Consider the following 16,875-nt stretch of genomic DNA (forward strand, 5'->3'; position numbering starts at 1 on the left):
AAAAATGAAAAATTAATTAGTGATACCAGTTTCGTTATCTAAATATAGTTTCAATTAAACTAATGAACAAACTTAACATATCTTGACATTATGTGGATGAACCAATAATTGTTCATATTTATAAAAAAAAAAACGCGTGGTATTTTCATAAATTTTTAGGTAGAGTTTATTTTTAGTATCTCATAATATTACTCGTGATTATGTAGTGCGATTGACATTATTGTTTTTCTGCGGTCCAAAGTCACTTTGGCAAAACGTATCGAAGTTTCTAATAAACGATATACTAATTATTTTATTTAAAAAATATATGTTTGTTTTATTGTTGTTTGTTCAATTCTATGTATAGTAAACAATGGATCATTTTAAATCACCGTGGAATAAAATAAATAAGTTTTAAGTAAATATTGTATATCCAAATAACTTATTTAGATAAACATATTTGTCGTGATCGATCTAAGTTTGTGAATCACGTGAGACGACTCATTTAATAAATTATTTTAATGTTAAAACGAAATTAAAGTAAAATAAAGACATTTTGGGATATAAAGGTACTTTCATAAATATTGTTACGTATTATCAAAGAGTATCCTAATCTTATTTTTACGTAAAAATAATATCATCTGTAATAGATTTCGTACAGGACCGAGTTTCTTAAAAGCGTTGGCGCCGGGTACTGTAAAAACCAAAACTAATTCTATAGTCTTAATTAATAATTATTCCTTGAAATTTGTTTATTTATATAATTCGGGAAAAGTGAAACGGTTTTACGCTCAGTGCTCACCGTCAACTCATTTCTTGGCATCAATTGAATCCCACGCTAAGCGACGATTCCCACGAAATTATTTCATTTAAGATTACCGTGATTTATATTTAAAAATAGTATTTGATTCTTGACATTCGGTTTACTCATGTGGTGTTGAGTCAGCGAAAAGTGACCGATTCTTATAAGACTCGTTTTTGGATCGGTTCCAGCTCGTTCCACAAATAGACCGGGTTCCGATTTAGTGTGCGGTGTACGGGAGGGAGTGTTCCGATTTCGAGTTGCGTCCCATTGACACCGATAACGGAACATTCAACTTCCCTTTAATGCAATCAAACGCTACCTTAATTGATTAATTGAATGAGAGAAATTCATTTGTCGAAGATGGTAAAGCGAACTCTTTATTTTTACAGGCTCATTTTCAAGTGTCCTCGATCAAATTTAAAGAATTTATGTGAATTCTAATTTAATTGTCTAATGTTTTAATTTTATTTGCTTTCATTATAAGCTTTTCTTAGTTCAAAATAATAAAAAACACGATTTGTAAAAGGTAATAACTTTTTTTATGGTGAAATTAAGCTTAATAGAATGGAAATCGTTTAACTTGTCGTTAAGTGTGTTCACATAAATAATCAATGTTAGTTATATTTAAAGTCCAATTGGAAAATTTATTACCACATTGAAATTTTACACAAACATTCTGGTTGAATGTGTATTGTGGGAAATAAAACAAATATATGCTCACAAATAGGTGTACACACACATACAAACATATAAACACACACACGTACACGCAGACATGTTAGAAAATACCTTTACATATTATGCTACTATAATATAAACATTATTTAAAGACTTGGCGTTCTTTCAAACACAATATATCAGCAATGAAAATAAACATGCAAAGTTATAGTAATTGAATGTTTTATATTGATAAGAGCCATTATTATCACTTCATTATTATTAATTCCCGCCATATCTCTGTTGCATTTTAATATATAATTACTTAATATAAAAACATTTTGTTAGCACATATCCTTATGACGAGTTGGCGTAAAACTAAACACGGAGAATTTTCAGTTTTTCATTCAGACACCTACTTTGATATTATCATGTGTGATTATTTCTGAATGAAAATCTATAAAATGTTTTAGGTTTTAGGTTTTAGTTAAACGACCCACATCATAGTAAAGGTGAAGTGTAAATATGGGATACCTCCTCAAATATCTCCCAATTATTCCTTCTTTAAATCAGTTACAAGATTTACATGTATATTTGTTAATGACATTTAATAGTCACCCTAAGTACGCGTTACCATTGTCAATGCAAACGGCATAAAAAATATTTAAAAAAAAGTTTTCGAAGACTGTAAAAGGAATGGAGACTACAACTATTTATGCAAACGTGTATTGTATAAACTCGTACTTCAGGCACATTCGTAAATAATACCATATATAATAATAGTAATAAATAGAGACGGTGAATATATGTATTTTTTTTATATTAAATTTTCACAGCTCTCACTCAATTATGAGATAACTTCGATTATAAAATTATCACAGGAGATCAATGAGTCTATTAAATACATATGATAATTTACTTATCTTGATAACATAATGACTAAGTCAAAGGTTTTTGTATCCCTACATATTGCCTAACGGTTGATAGACGACAAATTTTCAATTATTTCAAGTTCAATGACACTATATAAATGTCATTATGTTTGACATTTAGTGTCAAACATAATGACATTTATATAGGATATATAAAAGTCATTATGTACACATATATTGAGGAGTCAGTCAGTCAGTCAAACTCATGGTAATGCATAAATTTTAGTTAAAATAATTTTTAAGCTTTCAAAATACAATTTACACAACAAAATAGCTTTTTACACTTCCTGTCCATATTAATTTTTAACGTGTTGAATTCAACGTCCATACGGTGATTTTTTTTTTAATTTCTCTTAAAAATTAATATACTTAATAATATTGATATCATCGGGATATTAAAAATTCTATTTTGATATTATTTCAACGTCCCATTCACTGTTATTTACTAGTTGTTCATAAACATGTCAACGTCATAGGTTTGTGCAATAAAAACGTTGTACGGATATATTTGATTTCAAATATAATGAAGTTACAAATGTTTACGACTACCTTAACATTTGAAGGGTAAATTAATAAACAAATTGTATCAATGATGTCAAACCTAATTATTTTTTTAGTTAAACCTAGTTTTCTTATGAGATGATTTTACTTAAAAAAAATGGTGAGTCTGAAAATTTGTTTGAAAAATATGTTTTTGTTAAGGCAATTGGTTTACAAATGAAAGTATTCATTGCTATATTTGGAAGTGTTTCTTACAGAAATACTTAGTGATAACGTTAGAGAGCATGCCATAAAATCTGTAGTGTATGTTATTCCAATAAAAATATTCCAGTTTCTATAATTATAAAACATTTTTATCGTGAATGAGTTACGTCAAACGTCCACATATTAATATATAGTATGTATTTATATTATTCTACAAATTTTAAATCATAATCCTTATCCGCATCTTGATTCACGCTCAACGCTCAAGGTTGGGGATGCGCTAAACTCTAAGATACATATCACCATCTAAGTGGTAAATATTGTTGTATACACAGCTTACTATCTAAGTATATCTCTTATGACTGTCAAACTGCACATAGTCACTATAAAATTAGATCTGTTTTAAGGAATTCTATTGTATTCCTTTTGAATTTTCTTTACAAAGTAATACTTAATGTCGTATGTGTTCTAGAAATACTTGAACAATCATGGAATATATTAAATAAATAACGTAAAGTTTGCAGAACGTATACATAGTTTGTTAGATTTAATATTAGCTTGTTTCGAGCTTTTTGTCTTATTTCTCTTTTATATTAATCTTCCTAATATAGTTCAATTTAAAATTATGACCTAATGCGTAATAAATTATAATTACTTTGTACAACTATGACTCATGCAAAGAAGGTTATTCTTAATTTACGTATGTCTATTACGTAGGATACATGGGTACTTGAAAGAGGAAAGATTCTCTATGAAGTTTACAAGATTTAAATGAGACATTTTATAATCGTTCCGCAGCGATATTTAAATATATGTAGTAACTGACCTTCAATATAAAATTATTATTTACCAACACAGATAAGGCCTTTACGTCATACGTGAATCGTTTATCTTTTAGGTTTATATTGGAAACATCTACAATCAAATGTCACAAACTTGTCAACATTTATCTCAGTGATTGTTTAATTGAAGTAAACCTGACAAAGTCGAGGTTACGTACGTGAAACTTATCTTAATCTATTGTATATATCGGATTTTATTATAAATTCATTATTTTAAAGACAGGACGCCAGCCTCGCTGGCGTCTCTAATGTCACTTGTTTTAGTACGTTCCACATATTTTAAAATGAAACTTCAATTCTTCTAAATGTTCTTGTATTTCTCGAAGGTTCTTCATAATCACATTCTTTATGCTCCGCACTCGCTGAACTCTGCAGTCCCCTGTCGTGCGTCCAGACGTCATATTTAAACCAGAATTCAAACATAGTTCTATTCTCTTTGATTTCGTTTTACTTTTAACAATAGTAACGACGACCAATAAGGTGTTATAATAATTGGTGCCAGTTATTTCCATGTTGCATCCGTCATTGAAGCTGCTTGCGCCGATACGGCCATTCTGGCAGGCGGTGCGTGCTCTGCACCTGCCTGGTGATGTGTTCTCTCTTGCTTAGCTTTCGTTATGTTCTCGTACCCGTTGCAGGTCTCGTAGAGTATGGGCCAGGTTCAAGAATTGATGCTTCATCGTCCGAAGTCATGCCGATACGGTTATACTGATGCGTGCTCTGCATTGTTTTCTGTGATAACAGAGAGATACTTATGTAGTCTAGGTACTTCCACAGTAAACCTAGATAACTTTATATTGTTATAGTTATGGTTAACAAATTTGTTGTGGTCGTATGGGTTACGTTGTTTATTACGACTCATCGTGAGACGAAATCATAATATCAGGTCCAATTATTTAATCTACTTATGGCTTTGGGGCATCACACGAACACTCATAACATGTCATAGGACGTCTCCACATTTTTTTTTTTTTTTTTTTATTTGTTTGGCGTAAGACGTCTCCACCCATGGACAATTTTTTTTTTTTTTTTTTTTTTTTCGTAAGACGTTTCCACCCGTCTACAATATATTTTTTTTTTTTTTTCTTTCTTTATTTGTTTGGCGTAAGACGTCTCCACCCATGTACAATATTTTTTTTTTTTTTTTTTTTTTCGTAAGACGTCTCCACCCGTCTACATAACTTTTTTTTTTTTTTTTTAATTTATTATTATTATTATTTTTTGTTATGGTTCGGATCCGCACGCCAAATGCATCTTTTATAGTAATATATCTCAAACTAAGTGTTAGATAATCACATTGCTAGCAATGATTAATGGTAATGCGTTTGAATGAAGCAATTTGAACAAAATGAAATACGCTCACCGGATAACTATTAGGTAGGCGAACAGTCCACCTTACTGCTTGCTTAGTAATTCTGTGTCGTCCCTCAGACGCTGTGAAGTCTCATCGTAGCTGGTCATGTGCCACATTCGTAGCTGGTCATGTGCCACATTTCAAAGTCATCCACGGTCTAAAATCACTTTACAAGATATTAATCATTCTCAATTATTTTCTGGATTTTGTATAGTTCACAAAATTTTAAATATAGGGATATCCGATTTCTGGGGTTATATTTTTATTATTACAATATCTCCCTTCTGGAATCTTTTAATCGTAGCTCGACCTCTCAAAAACCTAGCTTTGTATCTTCTCTCCGCCTCGACCATCCTGTTTTGAATGTGTTGATGCATTACTTCGATTTAAACGGACTGATTGTTGAATTGTAATCTAAACTGTCAAAGCATAATTGACTTGTTCGTATGTGCAAAACATCGGCAAGGATACTAAATTTTCCACATGTATTCTTATCACGTAATAAATCTGCTCCGGTTAATATATCAGCAGTCGTTTCAACACCTGGAACTATAGAAAATTATTTCTACATTAATAACTATTTAACTTTTCATTGAAATAGTAAGGTCCGATCTCAATCCACGCAAATAGTTTACGATTTGTTTTCTACACCCAGAGATATCATTTGCAATTGATTCTTGTATAACGCACCACTGCGATCTTGCATTTTATTTAAGAGTACATTTACCAGTTGGTATTAAATTAAAATTCGGCGTGATCTCCTTATTCCCGTCGGAAACACGATTCAAACGCATGACCACGGTTAGCAGAAAAGGAACAGAAATTAGTTATATTCACAATAGATGTATTTTATCAGGATTTTGGAGTCGAGTATGCTTTCGTTTGAATTACAGCATCGTTTTTGTAGAGGCACTGCCGTGTGTTAACCAGTCATGTTGCAAATATTACTGTGAAGAGTATGTCTATTGTCGTATTTAAATAAAGCAATGGTCTCAGTAGTTTGATATTAAAATCATGCAAGTTCTTATAGATCGAGTGAGTACCTTTCTACTCAAGTCTTCCCAAGGCCTCCCTACGTCATCTCATGGTATTCTTAAGGATACAGCAAGGACCTGTGGTTAGCTCAAGAGTAACACGCGATTAGTTCAGAGGTACGCTCTCCACATCTGTGGTGTAGACTTGTCTTCTCACGGCTCCACAAGGCATCCCTACGGAATCTCATGGTTCTCTTATGGATACATCAAGGACCCGTGGTTAGCTCAAGGGTAACACGTGATTAGCTCAGAGGTCACGCTCTCCAGATCGGTGGTGTGTAATTGTCTTGTCACGGTACCACAAGCCTTCCCTACAGAATCTCATGGTTCTCTTGAGAATACATCATGGACACGAGGTTAGCTCAAAGGATAATAACAAATGTTAGCTATGGTCTCACGTAATGCCTCTTGTGTAGATGTTGCAACTAACCAATCGTCTGCACACTTTCTAGCTCGCTCCTTTAAAAGACTTTAATTCGAATTGCGTAGTTACTGATTTGGTACGTATGTACAGCCGTAAAGATGCGTTTGAATCAATCCCGAACACACACACTATCACCGGGATCAAAAGATGATAAAATTAATATGATCTTGTTAGTAATTTTAATCGTATCCCTTGTTTTTTTTTTAGTAGCAAACGTTCGGTCACGCTCTGCATTGTTGACATCATTTGCATGAAAGACTGAGGAGCGTTCTTCATTACGCAAGTTCTCCGGATGATTATTTTCTTGAGCTGGATCAGGATTTACAAATACACTAAGACCGGCAGTAACTGATCACAGGAGCGATCCCACTTCTGATATCGGATTTTATTATAAATTCATTATTTTAAAGACAGGACGCCAGCCTCGCTGGCGTCTCTAATGTCACTTGTTTTAGTACGTTCCACATATTTTAAAATGAAACTTCAATTCTTCTAAATGTTCTTGTATTTCTCGAAGGTTCTTCATAATCACATTCTTTATGCTCCGCACTCGCTGAACTCTGCAGTCCCCTGTCGTGCGTCCAGACGTCATATTTAAACCAGAATTCAAACATAGTTCTATTCTCTTTGATTTCGTTTTACTTTTAACAATAGTAACGACGACCAATAAGGTGTTATAATAATTGGTGCCAGTTATTTCCATGTTGCATCCGTCATTGAAGCTGCTTGCGCCGATATATATACTTTCCTCTATGTCTTATAGTTATTATTACTTATACAAATACTGAGATCGGACTGTCAATGTCAATCGACCCAGAAGTTGGTCTCAGGTCAATGGCGCATAAATATGTGGAAACGTACGTCATTTACTATTAATCCCTATGACGTTACCCGTCAAGTATTTAACCGCGCCCAGTGCTGGATGTTGCCTGATAGTTTTTAGAGATCCTGACGTCAGTGATCTTCAAATATTTTCTTGTATACAGGTATATGATTCAACGTGTAAGCGGTAGCTGAGATAGGTACATTTCATATAAAGATGACTCATTCAAACTAATGTTTTTTATTTATAAGAATTATCTAAAATCTATAAAAATGTAAACAATATTATGAAAATGATTTTCAAATGTTATTTAGTGGATGTTTTATAGCCAGCAGAGATGTCGTTTACTGCAACATTTTAGATACTTCACAAATTATGTTTATAAATTATGGTCGAAATTTTAATCTGATGCGGGATTTTTATTGTTTGACCTTAAACGTAAATCATTGTATTAATGTATAACATAGTAAGTATCTCGCTATACGACGCAAGTTTCAAAACTATGAATCCAAGCAAGTTTCGCATCCGTGCTTCCACGCATTAACGCATCCATGATTTGCAACCACGCATCCAAGCGAGCCTACTTCGCAGCCACAATCAACAATCAAATCCACGCTTCCACGCATCCAAGTGAGATTACTTTGCAGCCACAATCAACAATCAAATCGATGCTTCCACGCATCCAATCAAATTTCACTCCCAAACATCAAGCCATTCATAGATTCATACTTGATGTATGACTTTTCAGATCCAAACATCCAACTGAAAGATTTATAATTTTAATACAATTCATAAGCTATAAACAAAAATTAATTACTCGTAAAATCAATGTTGAGGTTAGGAACATCATAAAATTCTTTGAATATAAGCTAACAATTTTAGTTTCAATGTTCATAAATGAAACGAAATGATGTGATTGTAAATAACATTGCCTCTCAATGACGGCTAAAATGAGATCTTTGAACAGGCAGTCTGCCAAAATAGTTTTAAGTTTTTACTTGTGAAACAATGACCAGTGAATGTTTGGTTCCTGAACGTTACTATAAACATGCATAGATAAACTGAAACGTATTTATTTTTGAAAAAGTAAATCCAAGCTATGGTTTGTAGTATAAAATTGAATGTATGATTAAATATGAATATGTAACGTCTTAACCATGTTACTTACACGTAATAAATTACTTTGTATGTTATAAATTATTAAAAAAAATATTAGGTAGAAAATCTGTAACTGGCCAGGAAATAAAATAAGGTTTCAGATGGAAGCGAATTTTTTTATGACTTTGACTCAGTAAAAACAACATGAATTAAGAAGTAAGAATTAGTTTCAGATACGCTTAATTTAAACTATGTTAAATATTTTTAAGTAAACATCCTCTACCGTGATAAGTCAGGAGAAATGCTGAGAAATGTTTTGGTTTCATAATATATACACAGATTATATACAATACCAGCATATAAAGCATGAAAATTCCTAAGTTGAATTATAAGAGATATAGATAAAATAAATGAAACTGAATGTCATTAAAAAATAAAAAATCCGAATAATATCTATAAATAAAAAGGTAATTAAATATGTTTTATCTATTAAAGATTTTGTTTAAGATTAAAGAACAATGGACAAAATTAATGATTGAAGCAATTCATAAGGTCAGTTAAAACTGTCTTTTTATATTTTGTTGTATCATGAAATGAGCAATCGTTGACCTTGTGGTAAGACTGATTATAATAATAGATTTTGAATTCTAAACTAGGGATAGTAAACTTAAGAAGTAGACTTTTTGTTATGATTTGTACTTTATCTTTAACATTTTGGATTTAGTACGAGTACGTATCATTTTTATGATATAACAGCATGCTTAGTACAAGTTGTCACTGTCTTAACACATACGAAGCGTTACCCGTTTACAATACGGTTCCGTATGTAACGATGCAGAACTTGGGGCATGAATACATAATACTGATTTAAGTATATCGCAAATACTTAATGCTAGCATGATTGTACATGGCTGTAATCCAAGGATAAGATTTGTGAGTAAAATAATCTAATATGGAGGGTGTGTTACGTCAAACTGATCTCAAAACAACTTCATGATTCATCGTCTTATTTACTCAGTAACTGAGTCCGTTACATAGAAAATGTAAGCGGTAATATAATTTAAATGTAACGTATATTAAAACACACATAATTTATGATACGCTAAGTCTATTTAGAGAAATTAGAGCAAAGCGGCAATGTTTGGACTATATTTCATATAATCAATCGGAGCGATTGATTTGAAGATTGTTTTGAAATTAAATATCGCACCAAAGAAACTGATTTGTTCTAACAAAACTACCACAGTAACTACGAGAAAGATGGGTGAAGTTATTTTGGCTATCAGAATGTTGAAACTATTTTTATAGCACACGAAATTTTTTTAAGTGTTTGTTCTTCGCTTATATTCTTTATTTCATTCCATTTCGCTTATTTTCACCAAAAAATACATATGCGTATCTTCTTTCCCGCATACGAAATAAGGATAGGATGTGAAATATGAATAGCCTAGGGCTATACGACCAAGAAATACAATTACTCAATTGACTTATAACACATTGCGTGTGGTCAATTATGAGGCGTCTTAATGAACTCCTTTGACATCTACTAATAATATCCGAGGTTCGTCTAATGGATACAAATTCATAATTTCAATTTGGACAATTAAACTATTTTTAGCGTCTCACTAGTTATGAGGACACATGAATGAAGTTTCTCAATGACATTTATGTTGCAATTCGGTTCTAAAGTGTTTGTCACTGTTAGTACTCTCGATCTGAAATATTAATGATTGTTTTTGAATGAATCTTTACGATGTTTGCATGTAAAACATTAGAAATTTTGGCGGGCTTAAAAAAGGTTATAACTAAATGCGACAGTAGATTTTTTGTGTTTGCGGATATATCAGAGTTTATGAATCGGGCATTTCATTTGATTGGAAGGAGCCTTATTGATTTTTTTTTGTTGCAATGTCTTGTTCTAAAGGTTGTCCCATGATAAGAAAATCTGATGATGGCATCCCAAGTGAAATCGAAGAGAATTTTCGGAAAACGTAGCTAATTCTGAAATCGTATAATAATACTAGCTGCTTTCAACATTTTACCCTTTTTTATTAATTAAGGTTATCTGGATTTGACACCATCTCCATGCCAGCTTTCATCTATATCGTTCCTATAGTTTTTGTGATGTCATTACTTTTAATGTTCTCACTTTTTTCTCATCAATTCTCATTTTTCGACTCATTCGAGAAGTGACCTTTTCAGATCAACCCATCACGTAACATAGTGAAATAAAAAAAAATTACGAAAATTAACCCGAACTTAAACAAAGAGGTATTTTTATTTAGTACATCCAAAATTATTAGATGACCTTTTGAAGTATGTATCAAGGAAATAACAACTTAGTATAGGTTTGTTGCTGTTCGTAACAACTGTAGATAATTGGAGGTAATATTATTATTAACCAATTAATCTGAATGAAAATATCTGTTCCGTGATTGTATATTCTCTCTTTTAAATTTATTATATTTCTTATATTTGTATTTCTATTCTTCATTATTATTCCTCTTTTATTAACAGATCTTGAATTATCTTTAATATACCTACTCATTATCTAAAACAACCTGCCATTATTTTAATTGAATCACTTATGTAGAGAACGTTGTATTAACCGATTATGTTAAGTCAATATCTTTATAGGCAGAAAGTTATTAAAATTGAAATGTTTTTAAATTATTTTCATTAAGTAAATTTGTTTCGATTATTTCAATAGTAAACCTCGATTACTTTTGTCATATTAACAGTTAATATCTGTATTTAATATACTTTAAAAAAAAAAAATATCGACTTTTTTTTTAGTTACTCTAGTGCAAGTATATCTAAAAAGTTACGTTGATACCTTTTTTTTTTTTTTTGATATAAATAATATATATCATGAGTGTAAAATTATATGATATTTTTGCAAGGTTGTACCAATAACTTTTCACCGACATCAAAACTACAAAACAGTTATTTAAAACTAAATTACTTTATTACTTTTTGTTGAATACATTTATTTTTCACTTATCTGTTTCCTATTTACAATATATATATATATATTTTTTTGTTAAATCTTATTTTATCGTTAACCCTAGTAATGGCACATTAAATTATATAAATTTAAGGCTATGCATTAAAGTTTTACCTGAAAAACAAACTGGTCCTTATATTCGATAAAGATCTGGTCGCCAAGAATTTGGTTCTTTTTGAACCGCAATTCGGGTTTTGTAATTTACCCATTATCTCACCGACTGTTTTCTTGTATGCGGCCGTTGACCCGTTAAATGAAATGACAAGCCCCAAGAAGACAAGTCGCACTATCATATTTCTTCGTTCTTAAATTTACTCATTCCTTTACTATATACACATTAATATGCTTGTCACCTACTATGAAACTTATTTTTCTTTATATCATGTTAGTGTATGTAACGCAAAGAATTAAATTAAAAATTCAATTATTATATTATCAATTAACTCTTATGGGTTTCTATTATTTCAAGAATTAATTATTTTTTGTTAGGATGTACAATTCATTGTTCTATGTTATTAATAATCTACTAATATATCACAGTAGCATCAATATTTCTTTAGCGCCTTTTAAAATATCCTTTGTATTACCGATGAACAACTATTGCGTGTGTTAGTATATCAGGCGCTGTAATATTTAATTTACGACTTTTGACCTTATAAATTTAATGATATTATTTAAATTATTCTTTCTGCCCTAAATGAAAAATACATTTTTTTCTAAACACTTTGTTAATTTCCTCGAATGTATTAATTGTATTTAAGTAAACTTGTATTCCAGAAGTACTAAAACAAAACTTGAAACGTCTTGTGGAATTTCTAGTTACGTAATAATACTTGTATTTTTCTAGATCGCTGTAACTTAAGATCAAACAACAATATAGTATACCGCATAACACGTAACAATTTAACTTGACATTCGAATGAAACAATCCTTGTAAGTAAACAAACAGCAAACAGTATTCTCTTTGTTGGGTTGCGCAGGCGCCGGCGAGACGCGCTCCTACTATAACAATAAACAGTTGAATTCTCTTTTACCGAACATATTTTGCATGGAGATAACCTAAGATAGTCTTAAATATGTATGGTATGATTATTTAACATATTAGCTGCATTTTTATGTTTTAGCACAACATGCAAGTGAATACCGAATTTCTGACTATTTTTTTTTACTCTAGAAATACATTTTGAGAAAAAAGTTAGAATATATTTTTATATAATATATAAGTTATACATCGGTCAGTAGATTGCATCTTCAACCAGGAGATTGACCTTTTTATCAATGATTTATTAATGAAAAATGATGGAGCTGCAATAAATATGTCAGTGTTAAGTTGTACATGCCAACTCCGACCACACAGGCTGCCATTAATTTATTTTTGAGAATAGAGGAGTTTACATATTTGCAATTAATATATTGGCTGTGTCATAAGCCAAGCCAAATTTTATATTGTTATTAATTTCCTTTGAAGGTGTCATTGGATTTTTTTTAAAAGATGGACATGTACTTTATGCTATATTTTAAGGTATGCGACAAAGAATATTTTTGTAACATGTTTTAGTAGAAAAAAAAAAGTTGAAACGTCATGTTTTAAAACTCTATTTTTTTTAAAATATCAGATGGAGCACAGAATTAAAGGCATATGTCAAATAGAGATGGAAAAGAGTGACAAATTTTTGTAAGAATATTTTATGTTAAACTTTTATTACCTATTTGTCTATGGTTAATGATTCATTAAAGATTATAGTTTTAATATCGTCCGTTATAACTAAGACACATAAAGCTCAAAAAAATTACAATAAATACAGTACAATTACTATTACTTTGCTTTGCTTAAACAAAGACAGTTTTAAGTATTTTTATTTTTTAATGTTCGTATTGTAACGTATAAGTTTAGCACCAGTTTTAGATCGTCTCACTACGTATCATGCGTTTCCAATATTTTATTCAATAAACTTAGTAATACTATAATGTGCGACGATTTAGGCTATGAATGAAAAACAATTAATGCCTCACATATACTTATTGTGACTACACAAACGTGTGTTAAGCATAATGGATATCAATTAATATGAATTTTTAGGCTGTCATTATCTTGCGGTTGATTTAGACTTGCATATAAATACTGTGTATTTTTTATTTATCAACAAATAACCGGGTTGCGGTTGGTATTGTTTTCCGAAAATATTATAATATTATATACAGAACTTTGTTTACAATTTGTCAACTTCTATTCGTTACAGTCATCTGTTGAAACAGCTGTTCATTCATAACACACCAATGGAAGAGCAAAAACCTGGTTTACATATTAAAAGGTTTATTGTATGCTGGACGCTATGTTAGAATATTTGTTGTACGAAGACCCGCCAGCCTCCTAATGCAGATATACAAAGTAAAATGATCGAGAATAAACCTCAATAACTTACGAAAAATGTTTATAAGTTTAAAATGTTGAAATGATTAAAAGCTTAATGAAATCTTAGTTAAACCCTGTTTGACCTAACTATAAGTTTTTCAATAAATTTTGTGTCATTTTTTGGAGAACGGCAAAACTACTGAATATTGTATTTAAATTAAGTTTTATTACTTACACTATTTGAGTCTAATCTAAAAAATGTATTATCTCAAATGAGTAAAAACTTACACTTTGAATAAACATTGATATTAATAATAACTGAGAGAACAAAGTCGATGGTATGAAATAGTCTTACAATTAAATGTATTAAAACAACTTGACAACTAACTGTTATCGTGCAGTTTTCCTACAATTTTTTTTTTTTTTGATAAACCACAGTACCTACAATGAAATACCATTTCTTTTAATTTCACGCGACTTTTCAATATAACATGGATGTTTTATTGCATTAGCATGTTTATTCGACATTTAAAAATGACCGTGAACTCAGCGACCCAGGCGCCATTGTGTTACCATATAAAATATCGTCACGTAATAATTACCATAGCTATTTACCATGAAGTTTTTAATTATTTACAATGTTGCTCCACTTAATAGAACAGCAATTATCGATAAGTTTCGTATATATAATGTCAGTAATTAGAATTAAAGAAATCTTTACATTTATGTGGACTAAACTTTAACTACAATACAATAATTTTTAACACCCACGAAAAAAAAAACACAAAATATTTAGATAAAATGGAACAAAATAATATAAGTCAATATAAACTATTGTTAATATGAAGGATTTTTATATTGATTTATTTTTGCGAGACTGACGATAAAAAATTAATATGTGCTAAAATAAAGCACGTATACTATTCACCATATAACTATGACCATGTGATAATATATAATTGTTAGTTATAATAAGATGTGTTTGTTATCTTCTGTATTAATAGTTATTACAGAATTATAAACTCATGTTCATTTCAAAAGAAAATACTTTTTGGTTTTGTCCTGCATACATAAAGTTTAAATTATTCTCCTTAACATTAAAACTCGACACGGGAATCGAGCTTTGAAGACATTGCTTTTATATGTACAGAATAAAAAATATATGACTTAACTTCTAAATAGAGCTGTAATCATATGTCATATTAAATTTAGTCATAGTGGGTATGTATATAGGAATCTTATGTATTCAATATGCCTATAGATATCTACAGCATTTTATCTGTTTATTATTATGTCACAAAATGAAGATTACTTTACGTTCAAAACTAAATCATGTCAATGCCATAATGACGATTTAAACATAATTTTCCTCGCACAAATTGACTAACACATGATGATTCACGATATTAAACAAATGTTATACGAGATTTATTGAAGATTTCCGTTATGTTTCAGGTAAGAATTGCGAATGCACCGGTGAGTTTACATTTCTATATAAGAACGTGAGTCAATACCTTTTCATTGAAGGAAAAAACTGCATTTTACTAGCCATTACACTTTCCTTCACTCACCGAATGAATTAACGGAATTTGTTGTAACATATCGTTCTTATTTTCCTATTAATGAAACAGGACAATAAGTCTGGAATATGTTGTATATATGTTAATTGTTATATATTATTTTTATAAAATACATAATATGTATGTTAATCTCAAAGGATTTCACAGGATTTCACAAAATGTATCTATAAAAGTTTAGGTATAAAAATATCTAAACATTAATTTATATAATTCTCAATCTACTGGAAAATTTCTATTTGTGATGGTATTATATATAAGGATCTTTATTATTTTTAGATAAAATAGACAATCATGTACAAAATTATTCGATATTTGAATCTTCGTTTCCTGCAAACAAGACTAAAGATTCAGACAAGACAATTTTCTTGATATATTTTAAGACAGTTTTGCGATTTTAAAAAGGAGATTATTTATTATATTAATCATCTTTCCCTCGAGACGTTTCTAAACTAAATAAATTCATATATTATAAGTAAACTCTTAGACGTTACTCATAAAACATTGTTTAAAATTAAATCCTATTGAAATCACATAAAAAAACATTGACATAACGTGGATACTTATTTTATTTTAATAACCAATAACAGTGTTGTAATATAAAAATGATTTGAACTATCAACACCGAAAGATAATAATAATATATGTATTTTTTCTGATTTATCTTTTTACTTTATACGACGCATAATATGTGTTCTGTTAGTGAACACGTGGTCTTGGACCGACGTAAACCGTGCCCTTATTATAAAAAGTATAAATAACAAAAGCAAAAAGCAGGATATCAGTTACTATAGAAATAAAAGACGTAATAATATCCCTATATCATAATAATCTTAACAAAAAAATTACGTCTTTATTCCTAAATAGCATTACTTAATCGGATTAAAATATGACTAACTACGAGAATTTTAAGAACTCCGTTATCACAACAAAAATTCCAAAAAAATATGACTAAGTTCAAACAGAGGTTTAAAACTGCGGTTTCTTTGCTTTTGATTTGCATTCATTTGTACAATCTTCCGATGTAGATAATGTTTTAAGGAAAACCATTGTAACAGAAATGCTATGACTAACTGTGTTTGGACAAATATTAATAGGCTATCAGTGTATATTTCCTTTTAAATTATATTCCATACATCGAATGAAGCGAGTGTATTACGTTACGGTGCACATAAAACAGAGGTCGTATGACCAGTGGAAGTGGACAATGAATGATACAATAAAACCATAATATTCTAATTTACAACACGTGGGCGGACACTAAACTTAAACAAATAACTTTATG

At 30.3% G+C, this 16,875-nt stretch overlaps 2 protein-coding genes across 4 annotated transcripts in view; one reads left to right on the forward strand and one right to left on the reverse strand.

Annotated features, from left to right (window-relative positions):
- LOC116767567 (putative fatty acyl-CoA reductase CG5065) overlaps positions 1 to 16,875 on the reverse strand; it is a 50,661-nt gene that overhangs the window by 17,182 nt on the left and 16,604 nt on the right. The gene's annotated exons all lie outside the window — the stretch shown is intronic.
- The window catches only part of LOC116767565 (NAD(+) hydrolase sarm1), a 50,256-nt gene that overhangs the window by 2,712 nt on the left and 30,669 nt on the right, over positions 1 to 16,875 (forward strand). The window contains exon 2 of one of the 3 annotated variants that reach the window (XM_061527231.1): positions 15,469 to 15,489. The exons of the other annotated variants lie outside the window; for them this stretch is intronic. Coding sequence (XP_061383215.1) covers positions 15,469 to 15,489 — 21 coding nt within the window. The remainder of the gene's footprint in view (positions 1 to 15,468; positions 15,490 to 16,875) is intronic. 3 annotated transcript variants of the gene reach the window in all.

The sequence above is a fragment of the Danaus plexippus genome (assembly GCF_018135715.1).
Source record: "Danaus plexippus chromosome 9 unlocalized genomic scaffold, MEX_DaPlex mxdp_24, whole genome shotgun sequence".
In the NCBI taxonomy this organism is placed as follows: Eukaryota; Metazoa; Arthropoda; class Insecta; order Lepidoptera; family Nymphalidae; genus Danaus; species Danaus plexippus.